At 46.0% G+C, this 15,861-nt stretch overlaps 1 protein-coding gene across 1 annotated transcript in view; it reads right to left on the bottom strand.

The window, feature by feature from the left end:
• The window catches only part of SZT2 (SZT2 subunit of KICSTOR complex), a gene marked incomplete in the record, with an annotated part of 250,239 nt that overhangs the window by 190,962 nt on the left and 43,416 nt on the right, over positions 1-15,861 (bottom strand). The window contains 9 exon segments of the mRNA XM_073593915.1: positions 1,344-1,458; positions 4,661-4,829; positions 4,936-5,027; positions 5,118-5,196; positions 8,762-8,992; positions 10,863-11,074; positions 15,182-15,296; positions 15,383-15,535; positions 15,672-15,814. Coding sequence (XP_073450016.1) covers positions 1,344-1,458; positions 4,661-4,829; positions 4,936-5,027; positions 5,118-5,196; positions 8,762-8,992; positions 10,863-11,074; positions 15,182-15,296; positions 15,383-15,535; positions 15,672-15,814 — 1,309 coding nt within the window.

Here is a 15,861-nt window from a genome sequence, read left to right as displayed (position 1 = left end):
GAATCTGTTTTTTTGGAGTTTTTTTGCTAGAAAATTACTTAGAACCCCTAAACATTATATATTTTTCGTAAAACAGAGTACCTGGAGAATAAATTGGTGAGTTTTGCACATTTTTATGTCAAACAGTATTTCCACACCGGTTTTTCAAACGCAATTTTGTGGGAAAAAAAAATACACCTTTTTTTGCATTTTAATGCAAAAAATACACAATACATAACCCAATTTTTTCTAAAATATAAAAGATGTTACACTGAGTAAATAGATACCAAAACCCAAAAACATGTCACACTTTAAAACTGCGGACGCCCATGCAACAGCGACACATAGCGTAAATTTTACTATCCATAGGCAACTCTTTAAAATCTTTTATAGGTCACCACCTTAGATTTACTGAGGAGGTCGGGTGTTGTGCCCCGTACACACGATAGGATTTTCCGACGGAAAATGTGTGATAGGACCTTGTTGTCGGAAATTCCAACCGTGTGTGGGCTTCATCACACATCGGATTTTCTGACACACAAAGTTTGAGAGCAGGATATAAAATTTTCCGACAACAAAATCGGAATTTCTGATCGTGTGTACACAAATCCGACGCACAAAGTGCCACGCATGCTCAGAATAAATAAAGAGGTGAAAGCTATTGGCCACTGCCCCGTTTATAGTCCTGACGTACGTGTTTTATGTCACCGCGTTCAGAACGATCGGATTTTCCGACAACTTTGTGTGACCGTGTGTATGCAAGACAAGTTTGAGCCAACATCCGTCGGAAAAAATCCTAGGATTTTGTTGTCGGAATGTCCGATCAATGTCCGACCGTGTGTACGGGGCATTAGAATTACTGCCCATGATCTTACGTTCGCTGTAATTCCTCATGTGTGGGACGATCGCTGTTTCCACACCTGCGGGACCGATCCGTGCATTCGCCTTTGCGTGCAAGCACGGGGAGGGGACTAGGTCACTTTATTTAATTTTTTTGTTATTTATATTAAATTTTTTTTTTTTTTTTTTTTTACAATGTTGCTTTACATTTTTTTGTTATCACTTTTATTGCTGTCACAAGGCACGTAAACAGCAATAGGCATGCAACAGGTACTCTTTATGTAAGAATCTGAGGTCTCAAAACCCTCCTCGGCACTTAAAAGTATTCAAAACACCAAGATCTGCGTTTTTGAGTGCTTTTGAGTTTTTAAAAATGGCGCTGTTTTCATCTGGGGTAAACCGGAAGTGACGTCAGGTCATCGCTTCTGGGTTACCACAGCCGATACCGATCCAGGCCGATACATGACTGCTCGGCAAGTGGTTACTTTGTAGGACTTGCACCAAGGTCACTTTGATCTTCCCACCTGTCCGCTCCACTTTAGTCAGGATTGGGGATCCGCCATCTTTGTTCTGGCAAAGCTGTACAATATACTCGAACGTGAGCATGATGTTGATGCAGCTCTGATCTCTGGGAAACAACTGCAAGAAAGAAAGCTTGTCAAAGTCTGCAAAAGAAAGACACATTTTATCATGGAGTGCAATTAAAGTACATGTTGTAGATGGGAAGGCATTACTCTATATATGGAATGACCCAAACATTACCATGTAAATTCGGGTGGGCCAAAAGTAGCGCCTGTAAAGCGCCTGAAAAACGCCTCCCCTGCCATCCCAATGTGAAAGCCCGAGTGCTGCAAGCAGCATCTTTGGAGTGGTGGAGGAGCGTGGAAATGAATGGGCACCTCTGCCAAAGTGCCTGCAAAGTGCTTCGGTAGCGGCGCTACACGGGTGCATTTACCGTATATACTCGAGTATAGGCCGACCCGAATATAAGCCGAGGCACCTAATTTTACCACAAAAAACTGGGAAAACATTGACTCGAGTATAACCCTAGGGTGGGAAAATGCAGCAGCTACTGGGTAAACAATGCCCATCTGCAGCCTCACTCTGCCCATCTGCAGCCTCACTCTGCCCATCTGCAGCCTCACTCTGCCCATCTGCAGCCTCACTCTGCCCATCTGTAGTCGTACCTTTCATTACTAAAACAGCGTGTGTCTCCTGCTGTGTTATGCAGTCTGGTCGGCCGTCCATTGTAACAAAGCCCCGCCTCCTCCTTGTCTCTGATAGACGGAACGCTGATACAGTTTCCCAGCATTGTATCAGTGTTCCTCTAGCATGGACTAGGAGGCGGCGGGGCTTTGTTACAATAGACGGCCGAACAGACTGCATAACACAGCGGGAGACACACAGTGACACAAACACTCTGTTTTAGTAATGAAAGGTACGGCTCACTCAAGTATAAGCCGGGGGGGGGGGGTTTCAGCCAAAAAAATGGGCTGAAAAAGTCGGCTTATACTCGAGTATATACGGTAACCCTTTCTTCGGCCGATAGCCGGGATTAAAAGCTCCGCTAGCAGCCGAATAGTGCCGCTAGAAAAGACAGTAAAGCGCCGCTTTACCGCTAACGCTGCTCAGTGTAAAAGGGCTCTAAAGAGGTGGAGATCTACCTGAACAAAAAATGGGAGAAGTCAAAGATCACCGGGGACACTGTCTCCCAGTTTCGCCTCCTCCACCTGATTTAAACCTGTAATTGCCGTACTACTGTGTTGCAATTGCGTGCATTGCAATCATGGATTTAAAGTGATTGTAACAATTGTCCATTGGACACAGACAGCAGGACTCGGCCCCCCGTGTCACTGGATTTGATTGACAGCAGTGAGAGCCAATGGTTCCTGCTGCTATCAATCTGTCAAATGAGGACCCGAGACAGCAGCTGAAGCTGCTGGGCTCATTCTCATCGCTGGAAAGATCGGGTTCAGGCAAGAAAAAAAGGGTGAGGTTTTTCGCCTTAAAGCGGTTGTATACCCCCAAGCGAAAAAAAAAAAACAAAAACTGATTGGCACCACTGGTGGGCACTTGCCGTGGGCGCAGATTGCTGGCACTTGCCGTGGGCGCAGATTGCTGGCACTTGCCGTGGGCGCAGATTGCTGGCACTTGCCGTGGGCGCAGATTGCTGGCACTTGCCGTGGGCGCAGATTGCAGGCACTTGCCGTGGGCGCAGATTGCAGGCACTTGCCGTGGGCGCAGATTGCAGGCACTTGCCGTGGGCGCAGATTGCAGGCACTTGCCGTGGGCGCAGATTGCAGGCACTTGCCGTGGGCGCAGATTGCAGGCACTTGCCGTGGGCGCAGATTGCAGGCACTTGCCGTGGGCGCAGATTGCAGGCACTTGCCGTGGGCGCAGATTGCAGGCACTTGCCGTGGGCGCAGATTGCAGGCACTTGCCGTGGGCGCAGATTGCAGGCACTTGCCGTGGGCGCAGATTGCAGGCACTTGCCGTGGGCGCAGATTGCAGGCACTTGCCGTGGGCGCAGATTGCAGGCACTTGCCGTGGGCGCAGATTGCAGGCACTTGCCGTGGGCGCAGATTGCAGGCACTTGCCGTGGGCGCAGATTGCAGGCACTTGCCGTGGGCGCAGATTGCAGGCACTTGCCGTGGGCGCAGATTGCAGGCACTTGCCGTGGGCGCAGATTGCAGGCACTTGCCGTGGGCGCAGATTGCAGGCACTTGCCGTGGGCGCAGATTGCAGGCACTTGCCGTGGGCGCAGATTGCAGGCACTTGCCGTGGGCGCAGATTGCAGGCACTTGCCGTGGGCGCAGATTGCAGGCACTTGCCGTGGGCGCAGATTGCAGGCACTTACCGTGGGCGCAGATTGCAGGCACTTACCGTGGGCGCAGATTGCAGGCACTTACCGTGGGCGCAGATTGCAGGCACTTACCGTGGGCACAGATTGCAGGCACTTACCGTGGGCACAGATTGCAGGCACTTACCGTGGGCACAGATTGCAGGCACTTACCGTGGGCACAGATTGCAGGCACTTACCGTGGGCACAGATTGCTGGCACTTACCGTGGGCACAGATTGCTGGCACTTACCGTGGGCACAGATTGCTGGCACTTACAGTGGGCACAGATTGCTGGCACTTACAGTGGGCACAGATTGCTGGCACTTACTGTGGGCACAGATTGCTGGCACTTACTGTGGGCACAGATTGCAGGCACTTACTGTGGGCACAGATTGCAGGCACTTACTGTGGGCACAGATTGCTGGCACTTACTGTGGGCACAGATTGCTGGCACTTACTGTGGGCACAGATTGCAGGCACTTACTGTGGGCACAGATTGCAGGCACTTACTGTGGGCACAGATTGCAGGCACTTACTGTGGGCACAGATTGCTGGCACTTACTGTGGGCACAGATTGCTGGCACTTACTGTGGGCACAGATTGCTGGCACTTACTGTGGGCACTGGCAGGGGGTACTGGTGGGCACATGAGGCTTTTCCTCTTCGGGACTGATGTCCCTTTGAACAGAAGCCAGTGATCGGCTTTTTTTCTCCTCGCGCTATCAGCGTGAGAAGAAAAAAAAAAAAAAACACGATTATCGATCTTCTGTTTACATCATGTGATCAGCTGTCATTGGCTGACAGCTGATCACGTGGTAAGTAGCCTGGGATCTCATTGACTTGGGTGATCACAGCGTGCGCCCGTCATTCGGCTATAGCGCGGATCTAAAGCAGTTAAGGCGAATCTCAAACTATTGAATCCTAATAAAAGAAGCAAAGTGTTCATAGAAGATTGGTAGAGGCGGGGCTATTCCTGCCCAGGTTTATTTCTCGGTACTCACCGCTTGTGGAATCTCAGAGTACATAAGGCCATGCAGGTGCTTCCAGCTCTCGGAGGTGCCCATCACGACTCCGCTCTGCGGCTCCACCCAACACTCAGAGACGAGGTGCAGCTCCGTGTCCTGTTCTATGGCTTCCACCTCCGTGTCATTATCCTCATCGGTGGAGAAGCTGAGAAGCCACAGATATGTAGATTGGTCAGAAAAAGAGAATCAAATGCAGGGGGGGGGGGCAGATGTGCATGCACATCGCACAGACATAGTAAATAGTAACCCACCTGTCCTTGGTGGAGGTGACATACGGAGGAAAGAGAATGTACTGAATAACACAGCTGTGCTTCTCTATACTGTTCTCTCCTAAACAATCGCTCTGCGGAGGAGACAGGAGTGCAGGGGTCAGTGTCAGTGCTATCAGTGACCAATGGAACAGATGGGGGGGGGGGGGGGGTATTGGACTCACCTGAATGGGGACCTCTAAGACCATATTAATAATTCCTTCTCCGCTGGAGGCAAAATGGAACCCTTCTGATAGCCTGATCCTGCAATGACAAGTACAACAACGTCAGTGCCTAACAATGGAGGAGTCACTATGTAGGAGCAACGTCTTGCAGGATTTGGACAGGTTCCCTGGAGACGGCCCACTGAGATACCCTCACCAACATGAAGCAGCCAGAAATCAAGGGGGTAACAACGAATTAAAGAGGAACTGCAGTCCGCTGACATAATTTGTAATAAAAACATCTTTGCCATTCTGAAGTTTCCCTCCGACCACTTTGCATATTATTTTATATATACCGTAATTCTGTACTTGCCAAATATGCTGCAGAAATCTCCCTCCACTGAGTCTGACTGCAGCCATTTTAACTTTGGGCAGCTGAAGCTGCTGCCTCTTCACTTCCTGGATTTACACAGACACACACCTCCAGCACTGCAGCTCTCATTGGCCCTTTTATGACTCCTCCCCCCCTCCCTTCCTGGCAAACTCTCAGAGTGAGAGCTGTGCATGGTGACATAAACCTAGGCTTTTTTACCAGACAAGAAACAGGAAGTGGGCTGTATAAGGTATTTTACTAGCAGAAAAAAAAAATGTTTTACTATCCAAAGTTATAACAACAACAAGGGCAGAAGATTTAATAGATGGAAAAATTATAAAAAATTACTAAAGGTCCGCTTTAAGTTTACATTGTTTTGTGTTCTTTAACCACTTGACCTCTGGAAGATTTTCCCTGCCCCGCCCCCACCATGTCCGAACCATATTTTTTACGATACAGCACTGCATAACTTTAACTGACAGTTGCGCAGTCGTGCAACACTGCATACAAATTAAATTTTTTTTCCCACTTTTTTTCCCCCCACAAATAGAGCTTTATTTTTGTGGTATTTGATCACAACTGAATTTTTTAAACAAAAAAAAGACCCACAATTTAAAAAAAAAAAAAAACACTATTTCTTTTACTTTCTGCTATAAAACCTATCCAATAAAAAAAAATAAAATGAAAAAAAATCTAAACTTCTTCATAAATTTAGGCCAATATGTACTCTGCTACACATTTTTGGTAAAAATAAAAATAAAATAAAAAAAAAAAAAAAAAAATCACAATAAGTGTATATTGATTGTTTTGCTCAAAAGTTAGAGCATCTATAAACTATGAGATATATACTGAAATTTTTATTTATATTTTTTATTTATTTCATACCAATAATAGTGGCTATCAACAACTTATAGCGGGACTGTGATATTGCGGCGGCGGACAATCGGACACTAACTGACACTTTGTGGGAACCAGTGACACTAATACAGTGATCAGTGCTAAAAATATACACTGTCACTGTACTAATGACACTGGTTAAGAAAGGGTTAAACATCTAGCGCAATCAAAGTGTTAAATGTGAGCCCAGCCAGTGTTGTGTGTGTACTATATGTGGTGCTCTCAATAAAGGATGCTTTTGCAGGGAAAGAAAATCCATCACATCCCCGCTGTCAGAACGGAGCTCTGCTTTGTTTACATAGGCAGAGCTTCATCCAGCCTCTCCCCTCGATGATCAGCAGGTACCAGCGGACATCCACTGGCCCGGCACACGCCCCCTTTGCGGAAGTGCAGAATCACGTATATATCTGTGATTCTGCACAGAACGGTCCCCCTGTAGCAGTAAATCTGGGGCTAAATTAAGGGGTTAATCACTTGCTGCCAGCCAACAGTACATTTAGAGCTCTTTCACACTGGGGCAGTGCCAGCGTTAGTGGTAAAATAGTGGCGCTTCTCAGATATGCTATACAGATATCGCACACGCAGTGCACTTAAAAATTTGTCCAACATTACCGTCTGGCATCCATGCAACATTTGATTGGATTTAATTACCTTCGGTGCCTCTCTAACATGGAATCACTCAATTGGGTATGTGTTGTCATTAAACTATTATTTTTTTTATTATTCATTTATTTATTATTATTTCATTATTTCGTTTCATTTTTTGTTTGTATATTTATTTATACTTATTTACATTTCTTTTGTAAGGCTAAAGTTTTTTAATACTATTCACGCTCTAAATGAATGTTTTGTCTGATATATATCTCTTTGCATTTCTAGAATCAATATTTATATAAATTTATCCAACTCTCAGCCCCTGATGAAGGTATCTGAACACTGTATACCGGAAACGTGTGGGGCATTAGGACACATTATCCCTTGGAATTTACACAGGATATATATATATATGTGTGTGTGTGTGTGTGGGTGTGTGTTAGTTAAAGTGGGGTTCCACCCAAAAAACAAAAATACCAGTAAAAAATCTAAAAAAAAAACATTTGGATATTTTTTTTTTTTCACTTACCTCTAAATGCCTGTTGCTAGGGGGTCCCTCGTAGTCTGCCTGTTCCTTTGCATGGGCTGGTGACATCACTTCCCCCTCGGCACAGGAAGGGCTCCGCTCTGCTCCCTCCCTCCTGTCAATCATCTGGGACCCATTACAGGTCCCAGGTGATTGAGCGGCCAATCACGGCGCGCGGCGCCGCTCGCGCATGCGCAGTGGTTGCCAGGCTGTGAAGCCACAGCTCGGCGCCCACAGTTGAAATGCCGGCGCCGACGAGCGGAGGGGGGGGGACGAGCGGAGGGGGGGGGGGACGAGCGGGGCTTCAATCCCCCGCATCGCTGGACCCAGGGACAGGTGAGTGTCCAATTAAAAGTCAGCAGCTGCAGTATTTGTAGCTGCTGACTTTTAATTTTTTTTTTTTTTTTGACGGCCCCCCTGGGTGGAACTCCTCTTTAATCTGCGCTAACCCCACCACCCTAGAATGTGATGCTTAAACAAAATAAGCCAAAAACATGATAAAGATAATAGAAATTGTAATAAAAAAAAAATGTAAAATATCATTTTGAAATTTAAATGGATGCTGCTATCTTCTGACAAAATTAAATACTTAATTAAGACATATTATATAGACACAAAGAAGATTTTGCAAACTAATACACCCAAATATGTGAATAGAGGTGCCACTCATTACTACATAAAATTAATCTCTAATGTGAAATAATCTAGTATCCCCCAAAAACGCAGTTTGGTTTTTACCAAAGACATGCAGCAGAATGCATTTTGTCCTAAATATATAATGAAATTTGATTTTATTGGATATGTTTTATTACAGGAAGTAGAAAAAATATTTCTACTCAAATTCCTGATCTAATACTCTTTCTACTTACCGATCTAATACCACCAAAAGAAAGCACTGCTACAAAAAAAGACATAAAAAAAAAAAAAAAAAAAAAAAAAAAAAAGTAGAAAGCACTATTTGTGGGGAAAAAAAATCATATAAATGTAATTTGGGTAAAGTGTTGCATGGCCGTGCAATTGCCAGTTAAAGTAGTGCAGTATGGAATAGGTAAAAATGGTCACAAAGGGGGGTAAAACCTTCCAGGTCAAGTGGTTAATTGGGGAGGGAAAGGCAACAAAAGTTGTGGACTTTGTATTTTCATACCACTTGAATGACACAAATATGTAAAAGTATCTTAAAAGATTTTTTTTTTGTTACAAAATGACTGTTTTGAACCCTCTGAGTACCACAAATATTGCCACACGTGGGCAGATCCTCGCAGGGGTAGGACTTACTCTGTAAGAGTGGAGAGGATCTGTGCCATGGCTGTGGTGGGCACTGTAGTCGTCAGACCAGACTGCACAGACCAGATCCACCTCTGATGGTAGAAGTAGCGGGAGAGGGAAGCCAGGGAGGAAGAAGCGGAGCGATTGGTAATGGAGGGCCCCGATACTGAAGTGTGCTGGGTAGGACTCTCCAGGTTCAGAATAAATGGAGTTCTGTAATCCAGAGGTAGCTTGTCATACCTACGAATGAGAAGAATTAGAGAAAACACCTCATAGGCTTGTTATTCACAGACATTATTTTGCAGGGGGGGAGGAGGTTATGTCAGTTCCAGCAAATTGTGGAGCCCCTTAAAAGCACACGCTACTAAAATATGTTCACTGGCTACATGAAGTAGAGGCAAGCACCCAGAGCACCATAACCTAAGCAAGGAAGGATGAAAGGTGCAGGGGTCAGTGGTAAGTAATAGAGTTCAGAGTTCAGCAGTATATAATGCAGGGTACAAGGGCCAGTAGTATGCAAGGGATAGTGCAGGGATCATTAGTAAGGCATAGTGTATGGCAGTGATGGTGAACCTTGGTACCCCAGATGTTTTAGAACTACATTTCCCATGATAATCAACTACACTGCAGAGTGCCAGAGCATCATGGGAAATGTAGTTCCAAAATATCTGAGGTGCCAAGGTTCCCCATCACTGGTGTATGGGTTAGGAGTATGTAGAGCAGGATACAGGGGTGAGAAGTATGCAAAACAGACAGCAGGGGTCAGGAGTAATCAACGTAGAGTGCAATGGCCTATAACGTCTCTAGCTAATCTTTTACCACTTCCATCAGCTCATTCCCCACAGTTACAACCTTTTGTACCACCTGCCCCACCCTATTAGATTGTAAGCTCTTCTGAGCAGGACCCTCTTAATCCTCCTGTATCTTATTGTATTATAACTGTATTGACTCCCTTTTATATTGTAAAGCGCTGCGTAAACTGTTGGCGCTATATAAATCCTGTATAATAATAATAATAATAATGGTTAGTAATATGTAGTGCATGGGTCAGGAGTATGTAGCACAGAGTGCAGGGGTCAGGAGTATGTAATGGAAAGTGCAGGGGTCAGGAGTATGTAATGGAAAGTTCAGGAGTATGTAGTGGAAAGTTCAGCGGTATGTAGCGCAGAGTTCAGGAGTCAGGAATATATAGCGCAGAGATCAGGGGTCAGGAGTATGTAGTGGAAAGTTCAGCGGTATGTAGCGCAGAGTTCAGGAGTCAGGAATATATTGCGCAGAGATCAGGGGTCAGGAGTATGTAGTGGAAAGTTCAGCGGTATGTAGCGCAGAGTTCAGGAGTCAGGAATATATAGCGCAGAGATCAGGGGTCAGGAGTATGTAGTGGAAAGTTCAGCGGTATGTAGCGCAGAGTTCAGGAGTCAGGAATATATAGCGCAGAGATCAGGGGTCAGGAGTATGTAGTGGAAGGTTCAGCGGTATGTAGCGCAGAGTTCAGGGGTCAGGAGTATGTAGTACAGGGGTCAGGAGTATGAAATGGAAAGTGCAGGGATCAGGAGTATCGTAGAGTGCAGGGGTCAGGAATATGGAGTGCAGGGGTCAGGAGTATGTAATGGAAAGTGCAGGGTTCAGGCGTATTGTAGAGTGCAGGAGTCAATAGTATGTACCCCTGAGTGCAGAGGTCAGCAGTAAGTAATGCAGAATGCAGGGGACAGTGGCACAGCACAAGTTCACCCCTCCCTCTATAAAAGTTACCAGCTTTCAGATGCAGAAGTGCCTTGCAGAGGGAGTGAAGTCCTCCCAGGTCTCTCCTCAGCTTTGTCATATGACACATCAGAGTCAGGGAGGAGCCTAGGACTTCCCTCGGCTCTGCAATTTCTCAAGCCGCTGCGATCTGAGGTCCACATACATTGAAAGTTTAAATCACTTTAGAAGCGTACAGGTGTAAGTTACCTGTTAGCTCAAAAGGACACTACAAAACATACGTATGCATTATTTATATTTAAAATCAGTCTTGACCATAGCAAACAAGAAAAATAGGTTCAAAACCACTACACATCTTTTATATTTTACGTCTCTTTTTTCTTTATATAGGATGGTGTTTGATACTTACTTAATGAGAAGCTTCTCCAGGGGTTTGTGCAGCAGAACGAGGCAACAGCGGTCAGAGAAGGTTGGAGGAGGCACTTGCGGAGGAGGAGGCGACTTGGAGGGCGAGCTGATTCCAAAGATCTTCCTTTTGACCCGCGGGGTGCTGTCTTTACTGTCTTTCCCTCTGTAAGGGAATCGCAGTTGCAGGATGAGGTCCTTCAGCTCTTCCACCATCTGCAGAAGACAAAGAGGAAAGTAAAATAAAGATTCTCACTGCAACTAAACAGCAAACCACAGGTGCAGCCAACAAAGAGGCAGCACTTTTGTGTAGCCCTCATTACTGATCTAATTCACTTACACCTCTGTCAATATTCAATATTGTGCACTTGCTTTTTTATTTAGCAACATTCATATTCAGCAGCCAATAGCTGGTGATCCCGCATGTCTCCTTCCCTTGTTGGAGCACTCTGACCACACTAAGCAATGGAAGTAACTTAATGCTGGCATGGTCAGTTTGTGTCTCTTAGCTTCCAATCTGAGCCACAGGATGTGGTGCCAACGCTAAAGGAGGTGCGCCTGTATTTCTGTAGTCAGTTTGGCTGGCATGCCCTCCCCCCAGCCTTGATCTGATTGACAGCAGCGCCTAGCAGGTCTATCATTCTCGCTAGATCAGTTGCACAGGAATGGCCCTGTGGGATGCAAAGTATTAAGGCCGGCTATAGACAATGCAAATCCGGTCAAAGACCAGTTCAGCAGGAACCGGCTGACATTCTAACTGTGTGTGGGCAGGCTGAACCTACCCAGCTGACTGATCAATTAACTTGTGTACAACCAGCCTGCTGGATTTACTTGCGATTATTGGTAGCAGCTGCTATAGCCGCTAGCAGTAATCACTGTCTTCTCCCGGCGGGGACAGCTTCCAATAATGTGCCCCTGAAGACATAATTTCTGACGAAACAAGTTGGGCGGAGCTGGAAGAAATGATGTCAGGGCGCACGCAAGGATTCTGGATGTTGTAGTTTTAATGCCAGTGTTGATGTAAGTGTTGATAACCCAATTAAAAAAAAAAATTACCTGTCAGGTTTACACTACTGCAAGAAGTTTTGGTTCCCTTTCATGTCACATGCCCTTATGATGTTTGGGATGGAGGTAAGGAATTGCCATGTGATATATCCAGCTCTATGGAGATTGAATGGTATGACAGCAAGCGCTGTTTGACTTCTCAGCTGAGAATTACAATTTTGGGGGCATGGCCTGGAGAGTTACAACTTTAGCAGTTGGGTTTGCTCAAGCGTTTATTTATTTTGATGTATATGTAATTTGTAGCACTTGTATATCACTGTTTGGTTTGTATAGCTGATCCTACACTGTGTGCTAGCTGCTTTCTTTTTTATTGTATTATTCCTCGCAGCACAGCTTTTTCTTGTTTAGATGACCATTGTGACAGCCAATTCCAGTGGTCATGTGATCAGCCGACCTTACCTGCACAGCCGGCTTTCAGAACATTTTAAAGGGATACAACGTGGATAAAGTGAGCGTCTTGACGCCAATAGCCAGCTGCAACCTAACGCTATCAAGGCGATTGGATGGCACACATGGCCAGATGCTGCATGGAGCATGCTGACCGGTATCTTTATATTTTCCTAGAGCCTATCCAAACATTATTATGCCCTATTGTTTATGTACCTACAGATCTAATTTCTGCTGACTGTTTGCCTCTTGGGCTTGTCGCCCCTTTCGGCGTCCCATCTGTCTCAGCTGTACACCACCACATCCAGCAGGAATTAGTGTTTGTTAAGGCACAAGTATAAGCCCGGGTTCACACCTATGCGAATTAGATTTGCGTTTCCCCGCATCTAATTCGCATAGTAGGAGAATGTGACTGGCTCCCTATGGAGCCGTTTCACGTATCTCCGGGGCGGCTGCGGAGCGCACTGCACAAAAACGCTGTGCGTCTTTGGCTTCGTTTCAGGGCCGAATTCAGGCATAGAATCGTCCCTGAAACGGGGAACAGGGACGCACAGCGCTCATGTGCGATCCGCAGCCAGTTATAGTGTGAACCCGGGCTAAGTCTATGCCAGGCCCTCTATGATACTCAGGCTTCTGAATATGCGTTTTCTAAAAAGGAGGCTTGTAAATACCTATTTAGAGCTATCATTAGTCCGTTCACGTGACTCACGCCCGCTTTTCAGCTCTGATACATGGCTTCTGCAGGAGGAGCCGAGATCTCCCTCTGACGTCAGCCGGGGAGACACATGGCCGCTTCATGCATAAGCTCTGTCTCTGAGCTGTAAAGCGGCCTGCGAGTCACGTGACCGGCCTGAAGATAGCTCCAAATAGGTATTTACAAGCTTCGTTTTTTAGGAAACACATATACAGTGTGCTATGCCTGATTATCATAGAGGGGCTGCCAGTGACCATTTAAATTTTTAAAGGGCAGCACAGTGGTGTAGTGGGTAGCACTCTCGCCTAGCAGTAAAAAGGGTCACTGGTTCGAATCCCAACCACAACACTACCTGTCTGGAGTTTGCATGTTCTCCCTGTGCCTGCGTGGGTTTCCTCCGGGTACTCCGGTTTCCTCCCACACTCCAAAGACATGCTGGTAGGTTAATTGGCTTCTGTTCAAAATTGGCCCTAGTATATGAATGTGAGTTAGGGACCTTGGATTGTGGGCTCCTTGAGGGTAGGGACCGATGTGGGTGTACGCAGTACGAGTGCTGCATGAATTGGCAGGGCTATATGGGTACCTTAAATAAAAATAGGAATGATTGTATACACTCACTCAGGTTGAACTGGATGGACTGGTGTCTTTATTCAACCTTACTAACTATGTACTATGTAAAAGTTTTGGCTCTGTACTAATAGCAGCAGCGGCGGGGGGGGGGGGGAGGAGATGGAGACACACAACAAGGATCTGACAGGTAGAGAGGGGGAGGTGAGGGGAAAGAGGAGAGCCGAGAGCTGGGCTGCGGATGACGGAGGGACGTACTCTGACCACGGTGGTCAGGGCTCAGCAGCCCTGGTTATCGTGGTCAGTACAGAGAGGGGGATACAGGAAGTGGCAGTTTTTTTTTTTTTTTACAGTTTAGAGGGGGGGCAGATTACACAGCACAAGCACTATGCTGTTCAATCTGCTTTAAGGGACCAGGATATCTATTTATTTTTTTTTGTGGGTGGGGGGGGGGGTTAACAAACACTTTAACTGTACCTTTATATGATTATATGTCCTCACCCAATGATTTTGTGCGTATAAATAACAGCCTGTGTGATACGTAAATTTATTACAGTACGAGAGGCAGCTGAAATATTACATAAGTGTTTACTATGATGCTGACTAATATAATATATATTTACATTTTAGAAATGATAATGCCCAGTGAATAACCCCTGAAGGAGGACTTAAACAGTCTAAAAAATTACAGGTTCCATCACCACTGCTCATGGGAGCTAGCCCATCATCGTCCAAGGGTGGCTCTTCTGATGTTGTGTGTTTGGCTTAAAGCGGAGTTCCAACTGTGAAAATTTTTTTTTGGATGAACATCTTAAATTTTAAAGAACTTATTACTAGCGCTCACGTTTATCTTTTTAATCGCTGCTCGATTGCCAATTTATTTGAGCAGGATAGGTTTTATTCCTTGTTCTTGCTAATTTCCATCTTGCTTGTGGGCATGTGAAGCCCACAAGCACTATCTTCCGGGCTCTGATGCAGCTGAGCGACCAGCATGCACCTCCCGTTCTCGCGCACGCGCAGTATGTACGGCGCAGCGCCGTACACTTCTGACGTTGCCAACACAACGGGCGTTGTCGTCGGAAGTGCCCGCCCCCGTTGTGATGGCAACGAAGCCCTCAGCGCTACCCGCTGACTCCTGCGAAACGATGACAAGCATCTCCCAGGAGCACTAGCGAGCACGGGCGCCGAGGGAAATGACGTCAGACGCCAGGGAGAGGAAGGGACAGATTACGAGAAACCCCCTAGTAACAGACCTGAAAAGGTAAGTAAAAAAAATAAAAATTTTTCCAAAGGTTGTTCTCTGAATTTAATGCAGCTGAATAATGTAAAATTTGTTTTATGACTGGAACTCCGCTTTAAGGGCATTCATATGTAACACAATGTTTGTACATGTCTAAGCTCTATATCTTATCTTTCAAAAGAAAAAATCTTTTATAATGTCAAAATAAAAATATGTTTTTAACTCTATAATATGAGTCTGCCTTACAGTCCTTGAGTGGTTTTGTTGTGCATGCGGTTCTGTACAGTTTTAAAGGGACGCTGGGGCAGGCAGGAAAGAGGTAAATGCAATGCAGCAACAATGACTAACATTTTTTGGGGGGGGGATTTACCTTATTTCTGCAATTTGCTGGAGTCCCCAGAGGAAATCCCAGCCGGAGGACCATGCACGGGGCTTTCCAGATAATCCGCACCACACAGAAGGAAGAAGGCGTCTGACCAGCGTCACTGACAAAGTCAACAGGGGATATGATGAGGAAAGAAAAAAGATCACACCGATCGTATGGCAGAAGATAGTCATTGACTGACATTACCTCAACATTAACTTGACATAGGAGTAACCCTCCACCAGTACAAAGCTGCTCCAGTCCCGCAGGAGAGAGGTGAGAGCCGTGTGGGAGATGCGACACTGAACCGTGCTATAGCGCCCGTTGTTCCCTGGGGTATGGAGGTGCTTCGGGAGAGGCCTGGAGGGGTCACAAGAGAGGTCACTGCACCAGAATCCTTTGCAGCACTGAAAGACTGACTCATGACAAACACTGAATTGTTAGGGGAGGGTGTACAGCATTCTCAGAGAGAGGAGCTTTAGGTAACTTTACATACATGTCATGCTCCAAAAGCAGCACGATGCGGTGCACATGAAGCCAGCGCTGCCACACATTGGCATCCATGGAAAGGATCGGTTTCCAGTAGGAGGCAAACTGGGAATGGCTGGAGTCCGAGTCACTGTGCTGCAGTGACAATACCTGCGGAGGAGAGGACAAAATGGAGTCACATACGTCATCTTACAGGA

The sequence above is a fragment of the Aquarana catesbeiana genome, linkage group LG07 (assembly GCF_042186555.1).
Source record: "Aquarana catesbeiana isolate 2022-GZ linkage group LG07, ASM4218655v1, whole genome shotgun sequence".
NCBI classification, from domain to species: domain Eukaryota; kingdom Metazoa; phylum Chordata; class Amphibia; order Anura; family Ranidae; genus Aquarana; species Aquarana catesbeiana.
This window is presented reverse-complemented; position numbering and strand designations above follow the sequence as displayed.